Raw genomic sequence first — 23,988 nt, 5'->3', positions numbered from 1 at the left:
GAAGGAGACCTGCCCTCCATCAATCTCCAACTGGTGTGAGGAGGTTCACTTCCTCAGTCGCATGGAGGAACTGATGGCAGATTCCTCCGGTGCCTCCGTTAGGTACACTGCGGTTTGGAGACCATGGTTTGCCTTCACTGACACTTCTCTCTACCACTCAGATTATTCTATCTCACATCTAGGGGACCTCTTCTCTGGCTTCACTATACATATATATATATATATATATATACACACACCACTTTACCTATACTCCTGTAACGAGGCACGGAGGCCGAGGGAAAGGACAAGTTGACTGCTGTCAATCAGGTTTGTGGTTTCTGTTATTTATAAAAAAAAATGTAATCAGATACTTAATAAGTATTTATTGAGTATTTAGTATTTTACAAACAAACAACAAAACAAAACCATATAACCCGTCCCCAAACAGAATACCCCCGCCCCCCAACCCCAGGTCCCGTGTCACCCCCTCCCACAAAAATTGAGGTAAAACTGCTAAATAGAAAAATAGTGCAATATAGTGCATGATCCGTTCCCAGATTGCATAGGTATCGTACACTTACAACTCCACAAACAAGAACAGGTTATCCATAAGAGTAGACAAAGGAGAGTCACCATTCTAGGTAGTCTGTAGAAATTGTAGGCGAGCATATTCATAAGGGGGTGCTAAAATTGACAAGGGAGACCCTATTCGGAAGCACAGAAAGAGTCTTACAATTGCAAAACATACAACAGTACCAGGCGAACACAGGACTACAAGACACATATAATAAAAGGAACATAGCGAAAATAACAGAAAACAAAGGCAGACAAATTACCTCACTCCCCCCAATAGCACTTCCATAGGGGTCCTCTGTAAATATACGGAAGGCAGACCCGGAGCATAAATCCAAGGTCCCAGATAAGCTCAAATTTGTGCATGGCTTTCCGTTTAAGATAAACACTCTTCTCCAACCTAATAATATGGTTCAGTTTCGTTATAAGCTCAGATACAGTAGACGGAGAGGCTCTCAGCCAATGTTGTGCAATCAATTTACGAGCCTGATATCAAATTCTAGTGGTACCAATGTATAAGCCGCAATCCTCATCCAAACCATCTATGTATCCCAAAATACACGTCAAGGCAGACAAAGTAAACGGACACCCGAAAACTCTCTTGAGCAACTGCCCCACAGCAGCCCAAAACTGTGTGAGTCCCACATCATATGAAGCAAATGGGCATCAGACATAGAGCATCTGGGACAACGGGAGTCCAGGGGGCACCCCAATTCTATGTAAAAATACTGGAGTGCGATACATACGGTGCGATACATCCAACAATGAGGGACCGACAGTCAAGTTACCCGCTCGGGACTGCACATCAAGGGCATGCCGTAGCTGCAGGTAACAAAAGAAAAATGAATGAGGTAAAGAGAATTCCTCCTGCAGCTGAGCAAATTACTTCAGTGTCGGACCATCATACAACTGGGAGAGGTACAATTTCCCATAGGAGAGCCACAGAGCAATATCAGGCAGGGAGTTCAGTTCAGAAAGACCCGGATTATACCACAACGGTGAGTATGTCACAAAAACAGGATAGTGTAGTAGAGTCTTAAACTTCAACCACACTTTACAGAGGAGTAGAAAAGTAGGAGGAAAGTCTGGGGGCGCATCTGTGCCGCCATCTCTAACAGGTAAAGGGGGGGGTCACCCCACCAATACGTTGTGAGACCAGAGCCCCTGTACGTCCCATGGTATCCAACAGTGCTCACCCTTTCAGCCGCTGAACCTGTGCTGCCAAGAAATACAACCATGGGTTGGGAATAGACAAACTCCCCGCCTCTTAAACACGTTGTAACGTTTATAGTCGGATCCTGGCCGATTTACCATTCCAAAAAAGTTCCCTAAATAAAGACTGAATCTTATAAAAAATTTGCATAGGGATCCAGATAGGAGTGTTATGCAGAATATATAAAAACTGAGACATAAGGACCATTTTAACTAAATTAGATCTACCTATCATGGAAAGGGGAAGCTTGCGCTAGGTATTCACTTTTTGGGAAGTAAGATCTAATAATGGAGTTAGATTGAGAGGGACATAGTCAGAGAGAGAGGCAGTAATATACACCCCCAAATATATAAACCTAGAAACTATGGGAAGCCCAACTCTAGCAACTACAGGCAATGGGGGGGGGGGGGAGAGGGTCTAGGGGGAGTAACGTGGACTTAGCCCAATTAATGGTCAGGCCCGAGTAGCAGCCAAATGATTCAATAAGACCAATTAAAGGAGGTAGTGAGCGTGGAGCGTCGCCCAAAAAGAGGAGCATATCATCCGCATAAAGAGCAATACGCTCTTCCAAGTTCCCATAACAAAACCCCCTAATGTCAGGGGAGGTTCTATCGCGATGGCAAATAAAAAGGGGGATAGAGGGCAACCCTGGCGAGTGCCATGCCTTAACGGAAAAGAACGGGACAACAGGCCATTGGCTCTAATTCTGGCACGAGGGGCAGCATATAACAAGTGGACCCAATTTTAAAACACCGGACCAAATCCCATGTGGCGCATAACACTCCATAGAAAATTCCATTCAACGCTGTCAAAAGCTTTGGCAGCATCGAGGGAAACACAGCCCTACAAGCGGCATTCTCAGGCTGCAGCTGTAGATTTAAGTAGAGCCTCCTAATATTATCTGCGGACTTCTCTGGCATAAATCCCTTCTGATCCCCGTGAATCAAAGTAGTTATCACCTTTAGCAATCTATTGGCCAAAACCTTCGAACAGTGTGACGTCCGAACACAATAGGAAGATCGGCCTATAGGAACCCGCAGATAGCGGGTCCTTGCCGGATTTCAAGAGTAACACTATGATAGCTTCCAACATAGATCCCGGTAGACCCTCCCCCTCTGCTGCTACCCGTCACACCTCTAGCAACTTAGGCAACAACACTTCTCTGTATTGTTTAAGATACTCATTAGGCAGGCCATCAACTCCCGGAGACTTCTCGAAAGGCAACGCTCCCAATGGCATCTCCAATTCCTCAACTGTAATAGGTTCATCTAACATGTCTCTCTGGGCCTGCGACAGGGTCGGGAGCGTAATACCAGCTACAAACTGGTCAATATCAGCAGGGCTATGTGTCAATTTAGAGGAATAAGTCTCTTCATAAAAGGAGACTAGAGCAGTTAGAATAGCCTGATCCTCCTTGAGCAGTACTCCAACACTATCACAGAAACAAGGAATGCATGCTGACCCGGACTGAGCCCTGATGGTACGAGCCAACAGACGACCCATACTTTCACCACTCTCAAAGTAACATTGTTGTTGAAAGAAATGTTTATTGTCCGCCATTCGTAGTAATGTGTGTCCAATAAAGTCTGTGTAGTTAGCCAGTTCTCTCTATTCCGGTCAGAGGGGTCATTAAGGAATCTATGCTCCTCTAGGAGTACCTGTTGCTGTAGAGAGGTCTGAATAGCCCTATTTTTCGATTTGCAAGTAGAGATATCTCTAATAAAGATACCACGGACATAAGCTTTTAAAGAATCCCAGACAATACACATGGAAGTGCTCCCCACATTAATCTTGAGGAAGGCAGCAATATCAGCCTGAACAGTATGCCCCAACCTGAAGCCAAAAAGGATTCAGGCATCACAGGGAGGCTCGCATTCTGGGATGAGGGTCAGTAATATAACGCACAAGGATCGGGGAGTGATCCGAAAGAGTATGGTGAAGGTATTTTACCCACTCGGCTAAGGGAAGAAGTAAATCGTTACCTAGCGCAAAATCAATGTGCGAGAGCGTTCCATGAGAACTGGAATAACAAGAAAACTGTAAGTCATTAGGATGTCGCCGTCTCCACAAGTCAACCCACCCCACTTCCCCCAGAAACCCAGCCAAGAACGTAGCCCTAGCGGTTCCATCCCGCCCCCCAGCAGGAAACCTATCTACATTTGGGTCTAGCACATTATTGAGGTCTCCCATCACCAGGAGCGGTGCATCAGGCAAAGAGGAAAGAAAGGATACCACCTTGCGTAAAGCATCGCCCAAGCACAGGGGAGGGATATACAATGCAACTAGCATACATAAAATACTGTTAAACATGCAATAGAGGCACACAAACCTGCCCTCTGGGTCAATCAAACTAGAAATACAGGTGAATAAAATACTGTTATGGATAAGCACGCTGACACCCCTAGCATGTGAGGAGAAGGTGGCATGGAAAGTGTGGCCGAACCACGGCTTGCTCAACAAATTTTTAGTATCGTTAGTCAGGTGAGTCTCAGAGAGACATAGTATGGCAGGCTGATATGGCTTGAGAGCCTGAAGAACAGCTAGACGCTAGATGGGTCATTGAGACCCCGCCCGTTCCACGCCACCACAGTCAGGTGTTTAGCCATAATATTAAGGAACATAAATAACAACGGGAGAATAGAGATGCCGAAAAGACATAACAGAGAAAGAACAGAATCAGTCAGGTCTGAGAAGGAAACTTTGTGAGGCCAAAAAGACAAAGGTAAGGAGCAATGACTCTAAACACAGGTCGCAGTACCACATAGTAGATATACATGAGAGTACAAAATAGAAGAAACAGAGACAAATATGAACGGACAGACGAAAAGTCCAGATAAGTCCCGAGGAAGGACAAGATTGCACAAAAAATCGGAAGGGAAGACACGGTACCACAAAAACACCCCAGACCAACTACAAACAAACAATCGCAACTTGCGATAGTAGAGGCAAACAAATGGCCCAGGTAGGGTGAGCAGGTAGTATAGGGAACATAGAGGTTACAGCACCAACATTCCTCGCACAGGGCGGAGCCTAGAAAAGAATAAAAGGGAACATTCGGCAGCAAGATAAGGTACCTAGAGCAAATTAAACATTATGAGAATGGCAACAAATAGCATAAGGCAATAGGAGAACATGCTTGCCATCCTACACTGGAAACTGGTCAGCTTGCCATCTTCCAAAAAATTTGAGCACAACTCCCCCACCAGTGAACAGTTAGGAGGAGACCTCAAGGTCCAGCACATCTGATCTGAGCCTCATGTCCATCCAGCCACTCTGCGGCTGTTGTGGGAGTATCAAACATATGGGTAGCAACCACGCGAAGGCGTGCAGGATAGAGCATAGAGTACATCACATTCAGTGCACGCAGGTGACTTTTGACGTCGGTAAATTTAGCACGTCTCTTGAACTTCAGCCGAAAAGTCAGGGAAAATGGAGACACGATGTCCATCAATGGCAAGAGAGTCAATGTCCCTGGCCTTGCGCAGGATAATATCACAATCTTTGTAATGAAGAATCCGAATAAGGACAGCTCTCGGCGGAGCCCCAGGTGGAAGGGGGTGGGTAGGCACTCTATGAGTGCGCTCCACAGCAAACAGAGGGGTCAGAGTCTCCCGGCCAAATGTATTAAAGAGCCAGCTTTCAAAAAATTCTCCGGGATTGCGACCCTCCACCTTTTCTGGAACGCCCACCAGGCGCACGTTATTCCGTCTAAGGCGGTTCTCCATATCATCCGATTTAGCGCCAAGAGCAGTAAGATGGTTAATCACACGGTGCATGTCTCTCTTAAGTGGAGGGACCTGCTCCTCAATATCTCCCACTCTCCCCTCAACCACACGGACACTTATTGCATGTCATGAAGGATAAGATTAATGTACTCACACAAGCCACCAAGCAGTAGTTTAACCCCTTAAGGACCAAGCCCATTTTCACCTTAAGGACCAGAGCGTTTTTTGCACATCTGACCACTGTCACTTTAAGCATTAATAACTCTGGGATGCTTTTACTCATGAATTTGATTCCGAGATTGTTTTTTCGTGACATATTCTACTTTAACATAGCGGTAAAATTTCGTCGATACTTGTCTTTCTTGGTGAAAAATTCCCAAATTTCATGAAAAATTTAGCAATTTTTGAGCTTTGAAGCTCTCTGCTTGTAAGGAAAATAGGCATTCAAAATAAATGATATGAAAACTATAGAGGAATATGGAGTGCTTTCCTATTATCATTTAAATACAAACAAGACGCAAGCACTCCCACTGAATCTTTCACCTTGTATTATGCAGTCCTTGAAGTCTACATATAGCTTTGAATGGTGCCCAAATAGCATTAAATACCTGGGAGTCAGTTTGGCTTCGCCACACTCCCTTTTATATGCTCTAAATTATGAACCACTATTATCGGACTTGACCTTTGCAGTACATAGATACTCTTCGATGGAGATATCTTGGATGGGCCGCATAGCGGCGTTCAAGATGTTTTTACTGCCGAAGTTATTGTATTTATTTCGCACGATGCCAATTCACATACCAGAATCATTTTTTAGGAAGGCCACATCTATTCTCTCTAGATTTATTTGGGCCGGTAAGAAACCTCGCTTGAATGCAGCTATTATGGCCAAATCTAAATTAGCAGGGGGTTTGGGATCTCCAGATATTAAAGGATATTATGTATCCACATTGGTATCCTTCTTGCGGCATTGGTGGTCGTCCTCCCCCCCCCCCCCTTGGGTGAAGATAGAGAGCCTATCGGTTGATCCCTTTTCACTGCATGACGTTTTATACACACCAGCATGGAATGTAGAGGTCCCGACTGTCCGTAACCCTATGGTAAGCGCCTCTCTGAGAGCGTGGTCCAGTTACCTATAGAAAGTGAAAGGCCAGGTGGACATAAGCCCCTTGAGCCTACCGTTGACGTTTGTTCAAGCTTCCATACGAGATATAGACCTGTCAAACTGGATCAAAGCAAATATTAACTCAATTGGACAGCTATATGAGGGGTATGGACTAATGACATTTGGGGATATACAGAAGAAGTACAATCTACCTAGCACTGATTTTTATAAATTTCTTAGAATTCGTCATTTTCTGGGATCATTAAAACCGACTCAGATCTCCATGAATCCTGCCACTCTTACATATCTAGCTTCTCAGATAAAGGGGCTCTCACCACTATATTTATTATACACTCAAACGAACACTTGTAATAAATCTTATCCGCTTAGACTGTGGGAGAGAGACTTGAGCATTGTTATACCAATTGAGGAATGGCAGAGGGCTTTCCGAGGTGTTCACAGGGCTCTGCAGTGTTCCTCACACATAGAATCAGCTTACAAAACCATTTTAAGATGGTATTTCACGCCGGACAAAGTAGCGCTAGCCTATCCGGGCTCTGCTAATACATGTTGGAGGGGCTGCGACCAGAAAGGAACATTGGTCCACATACTGTGGAAATGCCCTCTCATAAAACCATTCTGGGAGGACTGCAGAGCACTGTTAACAGAGATTCAGAGAGCTAGGGTGCATTGGTCTCCACAGCTGGTACTCCTTTTTATAGGTGTGCATGAAATACCGCATGCAATGAGGGATTTCTTTTGTATTTTTTGTATAATAGCAAAAATAGCACTGAATAGATGCTGGAAGACTGCCTCGATACCTACACGCACAATGGTAGTAGATAGACTTAATATGACTTATGCGTTTGAATACACACTGGCCAGAGGTTCGGGATCTTTAGCTAAATTCCATATCAGATGGACGGGTTGGGCAGCATCTGCTTACAGCATAAAAGTTGATTGAGGGAGTTTTTCCAGCATAAGGGGCAGGGAGAGAGCCTCCTACTGGGGATACCAGAATATAGATGCCTACTAAGAAGCATATCTTTGACATAAACCTTTACAAACTATAGAAATTAGCATTTAAGCTCATTGCGACACATGTTCCTAAAAGTAGCAAAGCACGACTTGAAAATGAAGATTAATACAGCAGTGAAGGCTTCCCAGTATGTTATGATAGAGGAAAAAAGACGGACAGATTTGTTGTATACTGTTAATGTTGTATTCTGTAATTTGTGTGCACCTGGCCCCAAACAGTTGGGGGATACAGGGAGATGACAGCGTCGGAATACTTGCTGATATATGTTTATGTAACACTGTGGTTACTTGTTTCTTTTATGTTTTAAAACCAATAAAAAACAATTGAAAGCAAAATAAATGATATTTTGATTCACATATACAATATGTCTACTTTATGCTTGCATCATAAAGTTGACATGTTTTTACTTTTGGAAGACATCAGAAAGACATCAGAGGGTTTCAAAGTATAGCATCAATTTTCAAATTTTTCACATTTTCGAAATCTGAATTTTTCAGGGACCAGTTCAGTTTTGACATGGATTTGAAGGGCCTTCATATTAGAAATACCCCATAAAGGACCCCATTATAAAAACTGCACCCCTCAACGTATTCAAAATGACAATCAGTAAGTGTGTTAACCCTTTAGGTATTTCACAGGAATAGCAGCAAAGTGAAGGAGAAAATTCAAAATCTGCATTTTTTACACTCGTATGTTCTTGTAGACCCAGTTTTTGAATCTTTATATGGGGTAAAAGTAGAGAAATCCCCCCAAAATGTGTAACCCAATTTCTCTCGAGAAGGAAATACCTCATATGTGTATGTCAAGTGTTCTACGGGCGCAGTAGAGGGCTCAGAAGGGAAGGAGCGACAATGGGATTTTGGAGAGTGAGTTTTTCTGAAATGGTTTTTGGGGGGCATGTCGCATTTAGGAAGCCCCTATGGTGCCAGAACAGCAAAAAAAAACCTCACATGGCATACTATTTTGGAAACTAAACCCCTCAAGGAACGTAACAAGGGGTCCAGTGAGCCTTAACACCCCACAGGTGTTTGACGACTTTTCATTAAAGTCGGATGTGTAAATGTCAGATGTGTAAATGAAAAAAATGCAGTTTTTTTCCCAAACTTACCATTTTTACAAGAGGTAATAGACAATGCCCCCCCAAATTTGTAACCCCATTTCTTCTGTGTATGGAAATACCCCATATGTGGATGTAAAGTGCTCTGTGGGCGAACTACAATGCTCAGAAGAGAAGGAGCGCCATTGGGAAAGAGAATTTGTTTGGAATGAAGGTCGGGGGTCATGTGCTTTAAAAAGCCCCCCCGTGGTGCCAGAACAGTGGACCCCCCACATGTGACCCTATTTCGGAAACTACACCCTTCAAGGAATGTAATAAGGGGTGCAGTGAGCATTTACACCCCACTGGCCTTTGACAGATCTTTGGAACAGTGGGCTGTGCAAATTAGATTTTTCATTTTTGCGGACAACTGTTCAAATAATCTGTCAGACACCTGTGGGGCGTAAATGCTCACTGTACCCCTTATTACATTACGTGAGAGGTGTAGTTTGCAAAATGGGGTGACATATGGGTGTGTTTTTTTATTTTTATTTTTTGTGTTTATGTCAGAACCGCTGTAACAATCAGCCACCCCTGTGCAAATCACCTCAAATGTACATGGCACTCTCACTCCTGAGCCTTGTTGTGTGCCCGCAGTGCATTTTATGTCCACATATGGGGTATTTCCATACTCAGGAGAAATTGTGTTACACATTTTAGGGGTCTTTTTTTCCATTTACCTCTTGTGAAAATGAAAAGTATGGGGCAACCCCAGCATGTTAATGTAAAAACATTTTTACAATGACAGCTGGTGTAGACCCCAACTTCACCTTTGCATAAGGGGTAAAAGGAGAAAAAGCCCCCCAAAAATTGTTAGGCAATTTCTCCTGAGTACGAAAATACCCCATATGTGGCCCTAAACTGTTGACTTGAAATACGACAGGGCTCCGAAGTGAGAGAGCGCCATGCGCATTTGAGGACTAAAGGGATTTGCATAAGGACGGAACCGGATGCAAGAATTACACTTGCCTCCAATACCACAAATACCCTATGGCAGGGTTTCCCAAACAGGGTGCCTCCAGCTGTTTCGAAACTTCCAGCATGCCTGGAAAGTCAATCGCTGTCCGGCAATACTGCGAGTTGTCTTGCAACAGCTGGATTTTCCGTTTTGGAAACAGTGTCATACGAGAAATTTTTTATTCTTATTTTGGGGGGGGAGGGGGGGCTGTGTAGGGGTATGTGTATATGTAGTGTTTTACTTTTTATTTTGTGTAATGTAGTATAGTGTAGTGTTTTTAGGGTACACTCACACGACCAGGGTCTACAGCGAGCTTTCCGCTGAGAGTTTGAGCTGCGGCGCAAAACTTGTAGCATTCTTGAAATGCTGAGTTAGGTAACAAACTTCGCAACCAGTGATCCTTCAGCCGTTGCAAAAACTACAACTCTCAGCATGCAGTGACAACTGAGGGCATGCTGGGACTTGTAGTTATGCAACAGCTGGAGGAATACTACTAACACTCCCAGCATGCCCTCTGGCTATCCGTGCATGCTGGGGGTTGTAGTTATGCAACAGCTGGAGGCATACTGGTTGCAAAACACTGAGTTTGTTACTTAACTCAGTGTTTCCCAAAAAATGTGCCTCCAGCTGTTGCAAAACTACAACTCCCAGCATGCCCAGACCGCCGAAAGACATGTTGGGAGTTAGTTTTGCAACATCTGGAGGGTCACAGTTTGGTGACCACTGTGCAGTGGTGTCCAAGCTGTAGCCCTCCAAATGTTGCAAAACTTCAACTCCAAGCATGCCCAGACTGTCCAAGCATGCTGGGAGTTGTAGTGCTGCAAAATCTGAAGGGCCACATGTTACAGAACTACAACTACCAGCATGCCTGGACTGTCTGGGCATGCTGAGAGTTGTAGTTTTGCAACATCTGTAAGAGCACAGTTTGGACACCACTGCACAGTGGTCTCCAAACTGTGGGCCTCCAGATGTTGCAAAACTACAACTCCCAGCATGCCCAGACAGTCTTTGGCTGTCTGGGCTTGCTGGGAGTTGTAGTTTGGCAACTCCTGGAACGCAGCAGTGAAGATCACTTACCGCTGATCTTCACAGCTCCGTCCGCCGCTGCCTCCGCCGGTCCCGCGCTGTCTGTCTGGTACCGCCGCGGGTCCCGCTGCGATCGCTGGTCCCAGGACATGATCGCTGGTCCCTCCGCCATCTTCCCCCCACTTTGCCCCGACATCCAGGGGCAGGGCAGAGCAGGGATTTCACCTTTAACCTCCCGCCCCCCTCCTGCCATTGGTCGCTAGTCCTAACGACCAATGGCAGGGGTTTAGGAGCGAGGTGGCAGCTGCCACCTCGGTCCTATCCCTTCAGGATGATTGGAGCGGTCGCTGATTGCTCCGATCATCGTTATTTTCCGGGCGATCGAGTCACCAGAGACCCGATCAGCCCGGAACCCTGCAAGTCCTTGTCATTAGTCAGTCACTAACTGACTTACTAATGACAATGATCTGCAGCAGGGGACCAGTCTGATTGGTCCCCTGCTGCATAGTGTCATCGGTCAGCTGTCCAGGACAGCTAAGATGACGTTTCTATCGGCATGCCAACGGACATGGTGATAGAAAACGTATTGGACGTGTATACACGTCCATTTGCGTTAAGTCACAGAAAAAATGGACGTGTATACACGTCCATTTGCGGGAAGGGGTTAACATCTGCATTGCCCTTAGATACGGCCAGGAACACATCTCTCAGAGTGGGGCTATGAGGAGGTGAGGATGATGCAGGAGCAGGCGCATGCACACATTCCACAGCAGCAGATGAAGAGTTAATATGCACAGGGGATAGTATAGCAGGGGTATGTAGCTCCAGCAGAGAAGCAGCAGTATGAGAAGTGGACAGGGGAGTGTTGGTAGAGGAGTCCCCAGGGAGAGCAGGCTGCACTCCAGTACTGGTAGAGTTAATGGCAGAGTTCATTGCAGCAGCAGCCAGTTCAGGCTTGTTACTCAATGCGGGCACCGGAGCCGCCGGGGGATCCGCACTAGCAGCCTGCCAGTCAGTCAGTCTCCTCACCCTCCACAGCGCTCCAAGGGCTTCCCGGCCCCCTCTCCAGCCCAGCAGCAGGGGAATCAGTGACTCGCGCGAAGCGCTGTAGACACTTCGTGACCAGAGCCAGGCAAGATGGCGCCGGCCCACTCCGCACCATCGTCCAGCGGCCCCGGGACCTTCATTGTTCCTCTTGCGCCCGGTCATAATGAACACAGCAGGGTCCAGGCACCTTAAAAGCATAGCAGGTGGGTGCAGTAGAAGTGTTTATAGCCGAAAGTCCAGGATAAATTAGAGGATGGTAGCGGAGCTCCGTGCTAGTGCGTCCGCTCACATGCCGCGCTAAGCCACGCCCCTGGTTCCTGTTACTCTGTTTCTCCCCTAATCCCACCCACTCCTTCTTTCACTACCCATACCACCCTTCTCTAGCCCGTTTAGCCCCCTCTACATACCCCTCTCCTTACCCCTTACAATTTTCCTACTGATATGCCAATTATGTACCCAGAATGATGACCCAGAGCATAGCCAATAGTAAATCTTGTGCCTGACCCAAACCCTATGCCCTGTTTCATCATTCTGGGAACACCCAACATTTGACTTAAAAGTTTTGCCTATAAATAAGACAGGGTTCACGAGAGCACAAACACAGACACCAAAAAACAGACCAAAACTAAAAACTACAAAACAAAAGCACCAGCCTGAACCACCATCTTTTATGGAGCAGCATCATACTTTCCCCAGGTTATTTTCAAAGGCTCAAAACTAGCATTCTCCCCTGGACAATATGACAATATTGTACCATGAATTATAACTCTATTGCTACAACTCTAAACAGAATATAAGTGCTGTGAACATTATGCAATAAATTTCATAAACAGATAAGAATTCTCACTGGTGTTTTTTGAGGAAGCCCATCTGCAACAATTAGCCTGCTGATCTCAGTAGAAATTTTCTTTCTGTGCCCAGGTTTGGTTACACCAATTGCTGTGAGATCCTACAGAAGGAAGGGAAACAATGGAGTATTTAAAAAGGATTGATTAAACTGGAAAAAACTTTGTAACTGAACCTGTTATTGCTTAGTTTTCCTCACCTCTGGGGTCATGCGGCTGATTGTTAAAAGGTCATAGCCTGCAGATAAAAAGTTCCCAACATACATGTCCAACTGGAAATTACGAAGCCAGCAATAGATAAGTTCAGCATCCTACAGATAAATCAAACAAATTATGTTTAATATATTGTAATAATAAGAAAACAAATAAGCCATCACAGGGTCTTACCACTCAACAGTGTCATTTAAGACATTTACTCAGAACACAATACTGTATCGGTGATGCATTTGGATGATGTTAAAATTTAAAACTAGATCTAATCTACAATCCCCCAACCTGTGACTCTAGAGCTGCTGTAAAACTCACATCATTCTCTGACAGTCAGGGGTGTTGTTAGGGGGGGGCTAACTGGGCTGTAGCCCAGAGTTTCAGGCCCATAGCCCTGGGTCTCTGGCTACCGCTGTTTTTTCTTTTATTGCCACCTCTGCTTTTAGACAGCGGTGGCTTCTAGAAAGTGATGAGATGCTTCTGGCTCCTGTCAGTCCCCCTGTTCACCCACCCTCCACGCATAGAGACGATCTCGGAAGATTTACGCCTTTCAGGCTCGGCGTGGAGAGCGGGAGAATAGCATCTCCTTGCAGCAGACAGAAGGAGCGCTCCACAGGCCTGCTCCCTCTCGCCTGCGCCGCACACCTCCTGGCCGGGCCACCACTCAGCACCACTGGTCCACCACTTAGCACACAGCAACCCCACCACCACCACCACCCCTCCTGACTTCACCCCGCTGCCTCCTTTGCCTGCTAGCATTAACAAAACTGCAACACCCAGCATGCCCTGACAGTGAGGACATGCAGGGGATTGTAGTTTTGAAACAGCTGGGTCAGAGGTGCCGTGAATGAACTGTGAGTGAATTTACTTGCTGCAGCGTAAATTTAAGGCGCATGTCCCTAAGGGGTTAAAAAGGAAAAAAATGCATGACATTCCACCTTTATTTGCTAACCACCAGGTAAAAAAAAAAGATTTTAAAATATATAACCCCTCCCCCCACTAAAAATAGTCACCTTTTCCCATTTAAAAAATTTAAAAATATAATAAAAATTTAAAATCCCTATATATCTGGTATTTCCGCATGCGTAAATGTCCAGTCTTTGAAAATATAATGTTTATTATCCCACGCGGTGAACGAAGTAAACTTGCAAAAAAAATTCAAAACTCCAAAATTGATGATTTATGATCACATCTAGAGATGAGCGAACTTACAGTAAATTCGATTTGTCACGAACTTCTCGGCTCGGCAGTTGATGACTTTTTCTGCATAAATTAGTTCAGCTTTCAGGTGCTCCCGTGGGCTGGAAAAGGTGGATACAGTCCTAGGAGACTCTTTCCTAGGAGACTCTTTCCTAGGACTGTATCCACCTTTTCCAGCTCACCGGAGCACCTGAAAGCTGAACTAATTTATGCAGAAAAAGTTATAAACTGCCGAGCCGAGAAGTTTGTGACGAATCGAATTTACTGTAAGTTCGCTCATCTCATCATCATATCATCATCATATCACATCCCAGAAAAAAATGGAATAAAAAGTGATCAAAAAGCCAGAACTGCACAAAAGTGAAATATACAGCTCTTGGTGCAAAGAATAATCCCTAACACAGTTTTAAACAAAAGTTATCTAAATTTGGTTTCATTGGAATCGTACTGACCCGAAGAATTAAGTAAGCATTTTAGTTTTACCATATTGTGAAGTCTGAAAAAATTATTGTTCATATTGTTTCTATTTTGCCCTACATATAGTAGGCTTTGTAATGCATTATATAATAAAATAAAGTACATAAATTAAACGTAAAACTTGTCCCACAAAAATATAAGCCTTCTCACAATGCAATCGGATGAAAAATTAAGTTATGGCTGTCGGAACATCGCTACATAAAAAAAGAGAAAAGAAAAAAAAAAAAAAAGGATTTTGGTGTGAAAAGGAAAGAGTATAAAAAGCAATACGAACTGGGTATTGCCACAATTGTACTGACCAAAAGAATAAACATCTCAAAAGCATTTCAAAGTTATTGTGGTATTAGGGTACAGTATATGGTCTGTGGTGGTAATGATGGTGGTTGTCAGTATGTCAGTAAACTCAGGTGACAGGCTGGCAATATTATTGCTCTTAGAGGTATTCCCAAAATTAAAAATGATCCCCTATCCACAGCATAGGGGATAGCTAGGTGATCAGTGAGGTCTGCCTACTGGGACACCCACCGATCACTAGAATGGAGAAGTAATGTCCCAGATAATGCTTCATGCAATCTCTTAGGGTCTTGTCTGAGGGCGTGCCTGAGGGTGCAGTTAGGGGGTGTGGCTGGGCTATAAGCTCTAGCCCCGGGTCTTTTGGAGACCTAGCAACGCCCCTGCTGACAGTCAAAGTATGATGAAAGGTTGGGGAACACTGCATAAAAGGTTTAAGGACTAGTTACACATTTTACTTCTTATCCCCTAGGAGTCTAGGACAGAGCAGAAGTGTCTGATTGCGGGGGGTCCGACCACTGCGACCTGCTGCGATCTTCTGCATGGAGCAGAGGTTGACATTCTCACTCTATGCAGCTCTATGGAAGAGCCGGAGATACATGAGTGCAGCGCTTATGTATGTCCGGTTCTGCCATATAGTGCATAAAGGTGGCGTGTTAACCGCTGCTCCGTGCTGGAGATTACTGGGGGGGGGGGGGGGGGTGTCAATGTGCGATCAAACACTTTACCCCTATCTTGCAGGGGATAAGAAGTAAAGTCTGGGACTAACCCTTTAAGTAATTTGGAAGATAGATTGTATTATTCTGCTTTTCCTGAGTGGCAGCCTGTATAATAGCCCAGAGCTGCATTCTTAGTTTCCTGGTTGCTGCTGGAATCAGAAAACATCAAGCAACTATAGCGGCTCAGTTTTGCTACCTACTGCATTGGATTCAAGTGGCAGTTAATTTTTCATTCCCACACTGTATGGTGCATGTTTAACGACTACAAGCGGTTTCAGGAAATGCAAGAACAAATTAACAATCCGGTATTACCATTCTCCTACTCAAACACTGGACACTGTCAAGGCATTTAGGAGACCCCCCCCCCGCCCCCTCACAAACACACACACACACACACACACAAAGAGACGTGTTAAAAACCCAGTTGTCAATTTATTCATAGACTTCCAGGTAAAACAACAGAGAAATACCACAATGAACAATTATTTGGATTGTCACTTCACTGTGAATACAAGATGTGCTGGGAAAGTGAACAGGTCCATTTTAAAACATTAAAGGGGTACTCCGGTGAAAACCTTTTTTCTTCAATTGGTGCCAGAAAGTTAAACAGATTTGTAAATTACTTCTCTTAAAAAATCTTAATCCTTCCTGTACTTATTAGCTGCTGAATACTACAGAGGAAATTATTTTCTTTTTGGAATTCTCTCTGATGACATCACGAGCACAGTGCTCTTTGCTGACGTCATTATCATAATAATAATAACTCTTTATTTATTGTTGTCCTTAGTGGGATTTGAACCCAAGGCCCCAGCACTGCAAGGCAGCAGTGCTAACCACTGAGCCACCATGCTGCCCTTAGCATACATCTGCTATGCACGGTTGCTAAAATGGACAAAGATGTCAGCAGAGAGCACTGTGGTCGTGATGCCATCAGTGTTCCAAAAACAAAGGAATTTCCTCTGTAGCATTCAGCAGCTAATAAGTACTGGAAGGATTTATCAATAGAAGTAATTTACAAATATGTTTAACTTTCTGGCACCAGTTGATTTAAAAGAAAAAAGGTTTTCACCGGAGTACCCCTTTAACTAGATAGGTGTTCTGTGTCAATCTAGCTTCATGTGTGCATGCATACACTTTTTTTTACAGTGCCCTTCTTAAAGGTGCAGTACAAGGGATCAGAAGGTTGAAAACAAACCACAAAGATACCCTCACACTATTTCAAGGAAAACTTGTAAAGTTTTATCAAACAGTTTTAATGAATAAGGCCCAATAATACCCCACTATAGGTTTATATACAGGGGCAAGGTAAGGCTGCCTCCTATCGCCTCTTTAATTTATCTATTGATCCTCTGCTGCAAAAGCTCTCTTTTCATACCACCCTACCAAGAGGAATACCCCACTCTTAAAGGGGTATTCCAGTGAAAAACAATTTTTTTTTTTTTTTTCATATCAACTGGCTCCAGAAAGGTAAACAGATTTGTAAATTACTTCTATTAAAATCCTTCCAGTACTTATCAGTTGCTGATAAGCTGTTGAGTTGTTATTTTCTGTCTGACAACAGTGATCTCTGCTGAGCCCTCTGTCTCATGAACTGTCCAGAGTAGGAGCAAAACCCATAACAAACTTCTCCTGCTCTGGACAGTTCCTGAGACAGACAGATGTGTCAGCAGAGAGCGCTGTTGTCAGACAGAAAAGAACAACTCCACTTCACCTGTAGAAACACTTCACAATTTCCTTTATGGTAAGGGCAAATCTATTAAAGCTTGTCATATTTCCCAAATTCCCCAATATCCTGCAATATACCATATACCACTACTACTCCACCCCAAGGATATTGAGATAATAATTATTTCTAAAGATTTACAGTGGGGCAAAAAGGTATTTAGTCAGCCACCAATTGTGCAAGTTCTCCCACTTAAAAAAAATGAGAGAGGCAGATGAGAGAGGCCTGTAATTTTCATCATAGGTATACCTCAACTATGAAAGACATAATGAGAAAAAAAAATCCTAAAATCAAATTGTCTGATTTTTTAAGAGTTTATTTGCAAATGATGGTGGAAAATAAGTATTTGGTCACCTACAAACAAGCAAGCAAGATTTCTGGCTCTCACAGACCTGTAACAACTTCTTTAACCCCTTAACGACGCAGGATGTATATTTACGTCCTGCACCGGCTCCCGCGATATGAAGCGGGATCGCACCGCGATCCCGCATCATATCGCGTCGGTCCCGGCGCTCATCAACGGCCGGGACCCGCGGCTAATACCACACATTGCCGATCGCGGCGATGTGCGGTATTAACCCTTTAGAAGCTTCTAAAGTGAAAGTGACCCGGCTGCTCAGTCAGGCTGTTCGGGACCGCCGCGGTGAAATCGCGGCGTCCCGAACAGCTTGCAGGACACCGGGAGGGCCCTTACCTGCCTCCTCGGTGTCCGATCGGCGAATGACTGCTCCGTGTCCGAGATCCAGGCAGGAGCAGTCAAGTGCCGATAACACTGATCACAGGCGTGTTAATACACGCCTGTGATCTGTGTAAAAGATCAGTGTGTGCAGTGTTATAGGTCCCTATGGGACCTATAACACTGCAAAAAAAAAGTTTAAAAAAAGTGTTAATAAAGGTCATTTAACTCCTTCCCTAATAAAAGTTTGAATCACCCCCCTTTTCCCATAAAAAAAATAAAACAGTGTAAAAAAAAAAAAAACAAACATATGTGGTATCGCCGCGTGCATAAATGTCCGAACTATAAAAATATATAATTAATTAAACCGCACGGTCAATGGCGTACGCGCAAAAAAATTCCAACGTCAAAAAAAGCGCATTTTTGGTCACTTTTTATACCATTAAAAAATGAATAAAAAGTGATCAAAAAGTCAGATCAAAACAAAAATGGTACCGATAAAAACTTCAGATCACGGCACAAAAAATGAGTCCTCATACCGCCCTGTACGTGGAAAAATAAAAAAGTTATAGGGGTCAGAAGATGCCATTTTTAAACATATAAATTTTCCTGCATGTAGTTATGATTTTTTCCAGAAGTACGACAATATCCAACCTATATAAGTAGGGTATCATTTTAACCGTATGGACCTACAGAATAATGATAAGGTGTCATTTTTACCGAAATATGCACTGCGTAGAAACGGAAGCCCCCAAACTTACAAAATGGCGTTTTTTCTTCGATTTTGTCGCATAATGATTTTTTTTCCATTTCGCCGTGCATTTTTGGGTAAAATGACTAATGTCACTGAAAAGTAGAATTGGCGACGCAAAAAATAAACCATAATATGGATTTTTAGGTGGAAAATTGAAAGGGTTATGATTTTTAAAAGGTAAGGAGGAAAAAACGAAAGTGCAAAAACTGAAAAACCCTGAGTCCTTAAGGGGTTAAGAGTCTCCTCTGTCCTCCACTCATTACCTATATAAATGTCACCTGTTTGAACTTGTTATCAGTGTAAATGACACCTTTCCACAACCTCAGTCACACTCCAAACTCCACTATGGCCAAGACCAAAGAGCTGTCGAAGGACACCAGAAACAAAATTGTAGACCTGCACCAGGCTGGGAAGACTGAATCTGCAATAGGCAGCCGCTTGGTGTGAAGTAATCAACTGTGGGAGCAATTATTAGAAAATGGAAGACATACAAGACCACTGATAATCTCCCTCGATCTGGGGCTCCACGCAAGATCTCACCCTGCGGTGTCAAAATGATCACAAGAACGGTAAGCAAAAATCCCAGAACCATACGGGGGGGGGGGGGGGGGGGGGGACAGGGACCTAGTGAATGACCTACAGAGAGCTGAGACCAAAGTAACAAAGGCAACACACACTACGCCGCCAGGGACTCAAAACATGCACGCAAGACGTGTCCCCCTGCTTAAGCCGGTACATGTCCGAGCCCATCTGAAGTTTGCTAGAGAGCATTTGGATGATCCAGAAGAAGACTGGGAGAATATCATATGGTCAGATGAAACCAAAGTATAACTTTAGTAAAAACTCAACTTGTCGTGTTTGGAGGAGAAACAATGCTGAGTTGCATCCAAAGAACACCATACCTACTGTGAAGCATGGGGGTGGAAACATCATGCTTTGGGGCTGTTTTTCTGGCAAGGGATCAGGACAACTGATCTGTGTAAAGGAAAGAATGAATGGGGCCATGTATCATGAGATTTTGAGTGAAAACTCCTTCCATCAGCAAGGGCATTGAAGATGAAACGTGGCTGGGTCTTTCAGCATGACAATGATCCCAAACACACCGCCCGGGCAACGAAGGAGTGGCTTCGTAAGATGCATTTCAAGATCAACTCCACAGAAAACCTTTGGAGGGAGTTGAAAGTCCTTGTTGCCCCAAAACATCACTGCTCAAGAGGAGATCTGCATGGAGGAATGGGCCAAAATACCAGCAACATTGTGTGAAAACCTTGTGAAGACTTACAGAAAACGTTTGACCTCTGTCATTGTCAACAAAGCGTATATTGAGATGAACTTTTGTTATTGACCAAATACTTAGTTTCCACCATAATTTGCAAATAAATTCTTTAAAAATCAGACAATGTGATTTTATGGATTTTTTTTTCTCATTATGTCTCTCATAGTTGAGGTATACCTATGATGAAAATTACAGGCCTCTCTCATCTTTTTTAATGGGAGAACATGTACAATTGGTGGCTGACTAAATACTTTTTTGCCCCACTGTACAGTGACCCCCCGACTTATGATGGCCCCGACATATGATCATTTCAACATATGATGGCCTCTCAGAGCCCATCGTATGTTGAAGGCAGCATCGACATATGATGCTGCTGTGTGTCGGGGCCATCATACAAACAGCTATCTGACAGCACTGACAACTTCAGCAACTGACAGATAGTTGTTTAATGTGCCCCGTGTGCCCTGTTCTGCCTCCTGTTACTCACATGCTGTCCTGCTAACTCACGCAGGCTTCCACTGTGAGCTCCGTGTAAGCCCCGCCCCCCCAGTGCAGCTATAGCCAATAGCCTGCAGCATCTTGCTGCAGGCATCCAATGAGCTGCTGGCTGCCCTCCCCTTCCTTTCCTAAAGAGCTGTAGTCGGCAGGATCGTAATGGAGGACATTCTGTCCCCCCTGAAGGTATTTAAAGAACTGTACAGTACTGTATGCGATGTCACACATCACATACAATACATATACACACTATACACCCCATACATCAATGTTTCCCTATCAGTGTGCCTCCAGCTTTTGCAAAACTATAACTCCCAGCATGCCCAGACAATCAATGGCTGTACATGCATGCTGGGAGTTATAGTTGTGCAACAGCTGGAGGCACCCTGGTTTGTTAAACACTCCCCACACACTCCACATACAATGGTCATCCCAGAACCAATTAGCAGTTTCCCATAGAGATATGTATTCAACATACAATGGTTCCGAGGCCCCAGAACCAATTACCATTTTTACATAGACATATGTACTCGACATATGATGGTTTCAACATATGATAGTTCTCCTGGAACCAATTGATATCATATGTTGAGGGACCACTGTATATGGTGTAGTCTTAGACCACGAATAAGCATTCACATACTGCAGCAACATTATTACAATGCAGGTCTTAACCTTCCAGACATCTTGCTATATAATTCAGCGGCAAAGTTGAGGCTGTAGTAGAAGAAGAAAAAAAAAAAGCACAGAGCACCACATAGTTTGATAATCATCAGACAATAGGAAAAAAATAACCCAATATCAAATGAAAACAGGGTGCTCACCTGAGCATGTTGTGGAAACAGCCACAACACTATATAAGGAAGATAAATCCCACTCCGGGGAGGAAACTCACGGAAGGTGCTACGTGCATGTAGAATGCTGTTGATCCTAGTTAAGAACCCTGCCTTTCACCAGGGTAGATGCCAATATTTCGATGTTGGCAGTCGGGGGGGGGGGCATAAATAGGTTAGACTCTTTAGTGGACAAATCCAGGAAAGTTTTAAAATATATATATATATATATATATATATGTTCAATAAACTAAAATTGAAGTATGATATATATCTTCAAGTTTTTAGCAACATCCATAATGTGACACAACACTTTATCAAGGATTGGAATGTTTCTGAATTTGACGTCCTCATATAAACTCTCTTCTGGGAAAATAACTAATTATTATCGTTGGTTGACCCATATATTCAAATATTCAGCAATGCAATCAAGTATAATTACTGATCTCTCTAGTGATAATATCCTGCAGGCCTTTATATCTTATAAGATTATACAGAGCATATATCTCCCCCGTTGGGGTCACCTCATTAGAAATACCACAGACACATAGAGCTCCTCACAATGACCTACATTATTTTGGGTCTTGCCCTGTTAAACATTTTTTTTTTGGGTGGGACCACCAGGTCAGAGTGTATATGACCTCTCATCTCTGCTGCACAAGTCCTCTTACCCCACAGTGGTGTATATTTGATATCCTGCCAGAACAATCTTAAGCGAGGCTAGCCCATGAGAAAAGACTATAGTTAATTCCTAGATATCTAGTTAGTCACCCTCCACCAGTCTCCTTCTTAAAAAACATTTATTTCTCTTCCACATGGACTGGGTAAAATTACTCAAGGAGAGTGGGTTAAAGGGGTACTCCACCCCTAGACATTTTATCCCCTATCCAAGATGTCTGATCGCAGGGGTCCCGCTGCTGGGGACACCCGCGATCTCTCCTGCAGTCCCCTGAGTCATGAGCTCTCCAGAGCTAAGTTTGCTCCGTGGCTGATGACAGGGACCAGCAGTTCGTGACGTCATAACTCCGTTCATGATGTCATGCCCAGCTCCCTTAATGCACGTCTATGGGAGGAGGCGTGGTAACAGTGACACCACCTCCCATAGACTTGCATTAAGGGGGCAGGACATGATGTCATGAGGGGGTGGAGCCATGATGTCAAGAACCGCCGATCCCTGTAGCGTGAGTTATCAGCCACGGAGCAAACCTGGCTCAGGAGAGCTGATGACTCGGGGGGCTGCAGGAGAGATTGCTGGGGTCCCCAGCAGCGGGACCCCTGCGATCAGATGTCTAGGAGTGGAGTACCCCTTTAAGTGTTTTTTTTCTCACCTGGGCTAGCTCCCTCCCATTATTTAATTAATGCGCGCATTAGAAAAACCAACTCCCTGCTGCACCCCCCCCCCCCCTTCATGACACCCGGATTATGAAAAACCTTTTGTTTCTTTGTACCATATGTTAATAAGAGCTATTACTCAGCATGGCATATTTCTTGTTGGTGTTTTAGAGGCTGACTGTCCTCCTCTCTTGTTTATTATTGCTTTTTGGATATTACCACTGTACAGATGCCTTACTCTTGTCCCCCTACCTCCCACCTTGCCTATTCCATTTGGTATCCCCCTTCCCTCCTACCTCATTTCTGTTCTCTGATTGACTTAATTGTTGAAATATTCATAAAAACATATTTTAGTTAAGAAAAAAAAGGGACAGTGTACAATATGTTGTATTGTGAGTTGTAACAAGTCAGTTATAGCAAGATTATATGCTTTACATCCCCACATACCTTTCCTTGCATATATGATCCTGGGTTTTTATCCCCCCTATTAACAGGGTGCAACATAGGACTAGGTGTTGTGCCTGAAAAGGGCATGATCCGAAGAAAAAAAAAAATGATGAACTAGTTATAAACAGAACAATGATTATGTATAAAGACTTTGCATAAGCTCCAACAAATAAGATAATGCTGATCATCCTCACCAATTGATATTCTGTCATGGCGATTTTCAACACTATGATGTAGGTTCTAAAAGAAGAAAAACAAAACTTCCAATGAAACAGACTTAAAGCAACACAGAAATTAATAAGGGAATGTTTATCAAAGCTACCTGGGCATTCTCTATGAAAAGAGTGGTGCTCAGGCAGCTGTTTTCACAGCTCTGTCCACTTCCAGCACTGCGCACACTGCCCAGGCTACCCTCACTGCCCACACTATGACGGTCACCAGCTAGAAATGCACACAAAAACAGAATGATCAACAGCATCACATATGCACATGATTAAAAGAGCATAATCACATTCTCAACCTATGCTCACTTACCTCCAATGTACTCACAGGTTATTCCAACATTGGTTACTGTGATGTGCTGGTTGGGCTGGTGTAGCAGTGGCTTTGCCAAACGCTGCTGAGAGGTTATAGTCATATTACGAGAAAGAGTGGAGCCTTATGAATAAAAATAAAGAATTTATAAATCAAGCAAGAAAGTATGATTGCTTCTATGTTCTAATGCAAGTTTGCTTTTATAGTTTTTTGTGATCCTTAAGTCAAATTCTCACCAAGCCTTTTACTGATGACCTCTACAATTGCTGGAGGAAAGAACCCCACTCTATCAGTTCCTTTCTGTGCATCATGGATATGACCTTTCCATCGGCCGTCTGGATGCTGCTCCAATACCTGTAGCCAAAGAAATTCATTCATTATGAAAAATAAAAAAAGGTTTCTGTCTCCCTGAACA

At 43.8% G+C, this 23,988-nt stretch overlaps 1 protein-coding gene across 2 annotated transcripts in view; it reads right to left on the bottom strand.

The window, feature by feature from the left end:
• Positions 1–23,988, bottom strand: part of CASKIN2 (CASK interacting protein 2) — a 259,418-nt gene that overhangs the window by 52,682 nt on the left and 182,748 nt on the right. For both annotated transcript variants that reach the window (XM_056549826.1, XM_056549827.1), the window contains 7 exons: positions 23,810–23,927; positions 23,574–23,696; positions 23,362–23,480; positions 23,234–23,279; positions 23,040–23,113; positions 12,810–12,920; positions 12,612–12,713 (listed from right to left, as the gene is read on the bottom strand). In XM_056549826.1, the coding sequence (XP_056405801.1) occupies positions 12,612–12,713; positions 12,810–12,920; positions 23,040–23,113; positions 23,234–23,279; positions 23,362–23,480; positions 23,574–23,696; positions 23,810–23,927 (693 nt within the window). The remainder of the gene's footprint in view (positions 1–12,611; positions 12,714–12,809; positions 12,921–23,039; positions 23,114–23,233; positions 23,280–23,361; positions 23,481–23,573; positions 23,697–23,809; positions 23,928–23,988) is intronic.

This window comes from Hyla sarda, chromosome 13, assembly GCF_029499605.1.
Source record: "Hyla sarda isolate aHylSar1 chromosome 13, aHylSar1.hap1, whole genome shotgun sequence".
Lineage (NCBI taxonomy): Eukaryota > Metazoa > Chordata > Amphibia > Anura > Hylidae > Hyla > Hyla sarda.
The sequence above is the reverse complement of the archived record's forward strand: the minus strand, read 5'-3'. Positions and strand labels throughout refer to the sequence as shown.